Genomic DNA, 830 nt, shown 5'->3' with positions numbered 1-830 from the left:
GGGATTGGGATTGGGGTGGGATTGGGGTTGGGGTTGGGGTGGGATTGGGGTGGGATTGGGATTGGGGTGGGATGGGGGTTGGGGTGGGATTGGGATTGGGATGGGGGTGGGATTGGGGTTGGGGATGGGGAGGATGGGGTGGGTATGGGATTGGGATGGGGGTGGGATTGGGGTTGGGGTGGGATTGGGGTGGGATTGGGATGGGGGTGGGATTGGGGTTGGGGATGGGGAGGGGGTGGGATGGGATTGGGATTGGGGTGGGATTGGATTGGGATTGGGGTTGGGGTGGGATTGGGGTTGGAGGAAGGAGAGGATGGGGTGGATATGGGATTGGGATGAGGGTGAGATTGCGGTTGGGGATGGGGAGGGGGTGGGATGGGATTGGAATTGGGGTGGGATTGGGGTTGGGGATGGGGTGGGATTGGGGTGGGATTGGGATTGGGGCTGGAGATGGGGGATGGGATGGGATTGGGATGGGGCAGGATTAGGGTTGGGATGGGGATTGGGGGAGGAGCGAATGGGGTTGGGGGGGATGGGATTGGGACTGGGATTGGGATGGGATTGGGATTGGGACTGGGATGGGGTGGTATTGGGATTGGTAGGATTGGATGGTGGGTGGGGTGGGACAAAATAATATAAAATAAAAATGAAATGAAACAAAAATAAAATAAAATAAAATAAAATAAAATAAAATAAAATAAAATAAAATAAAATAAAATAAAATAAAATAAAATAAAATAAAATAAAATAAAATAAAATAAAATAAAATAAAATAAAATAAAATAGACAAAGCACACGGGGCCATCGGGACGGGGGGCACGGGGACATGG

At 50.7% G+C, this 830-nt stretch overlaps 1 protein-coding gene across 1 annotated transcript in view; it reads left to right on the top strand.

The window, feature by feature from the left end:
* Positions 1–335: 335 nt before the first annotated feature.
* The window catches only part of MARK4 (microtubule affinity regulating kinase 4), a gene marked incomplete at its 5' end in the record, with an annotated part of 23,296 nt that continues 22,801 nt past the window's right edge, over positions 336–830 (top strand). Inside the window, 1 exon segment of the mRNA XM_084304181.1 lies at positions 336–341. Coding sequence (XP_084160307.1) covers positions 336–341 — 6 coding nt within the window.

This window comes from Netta rufina (genome assembly GCF_964035555.1).
Source record: "Netta rufina genome assembly, chromosome: 36".
NCBI lineage: Eukaryota > Metazoa > Chordata > Aves > Anseriformes > Anatidae > Netta > Netta rufina.
Note: the sequence above shows the minus strand (reverse complement) of the source record. Positions and strands in the feature narration are given on the sequence as shown.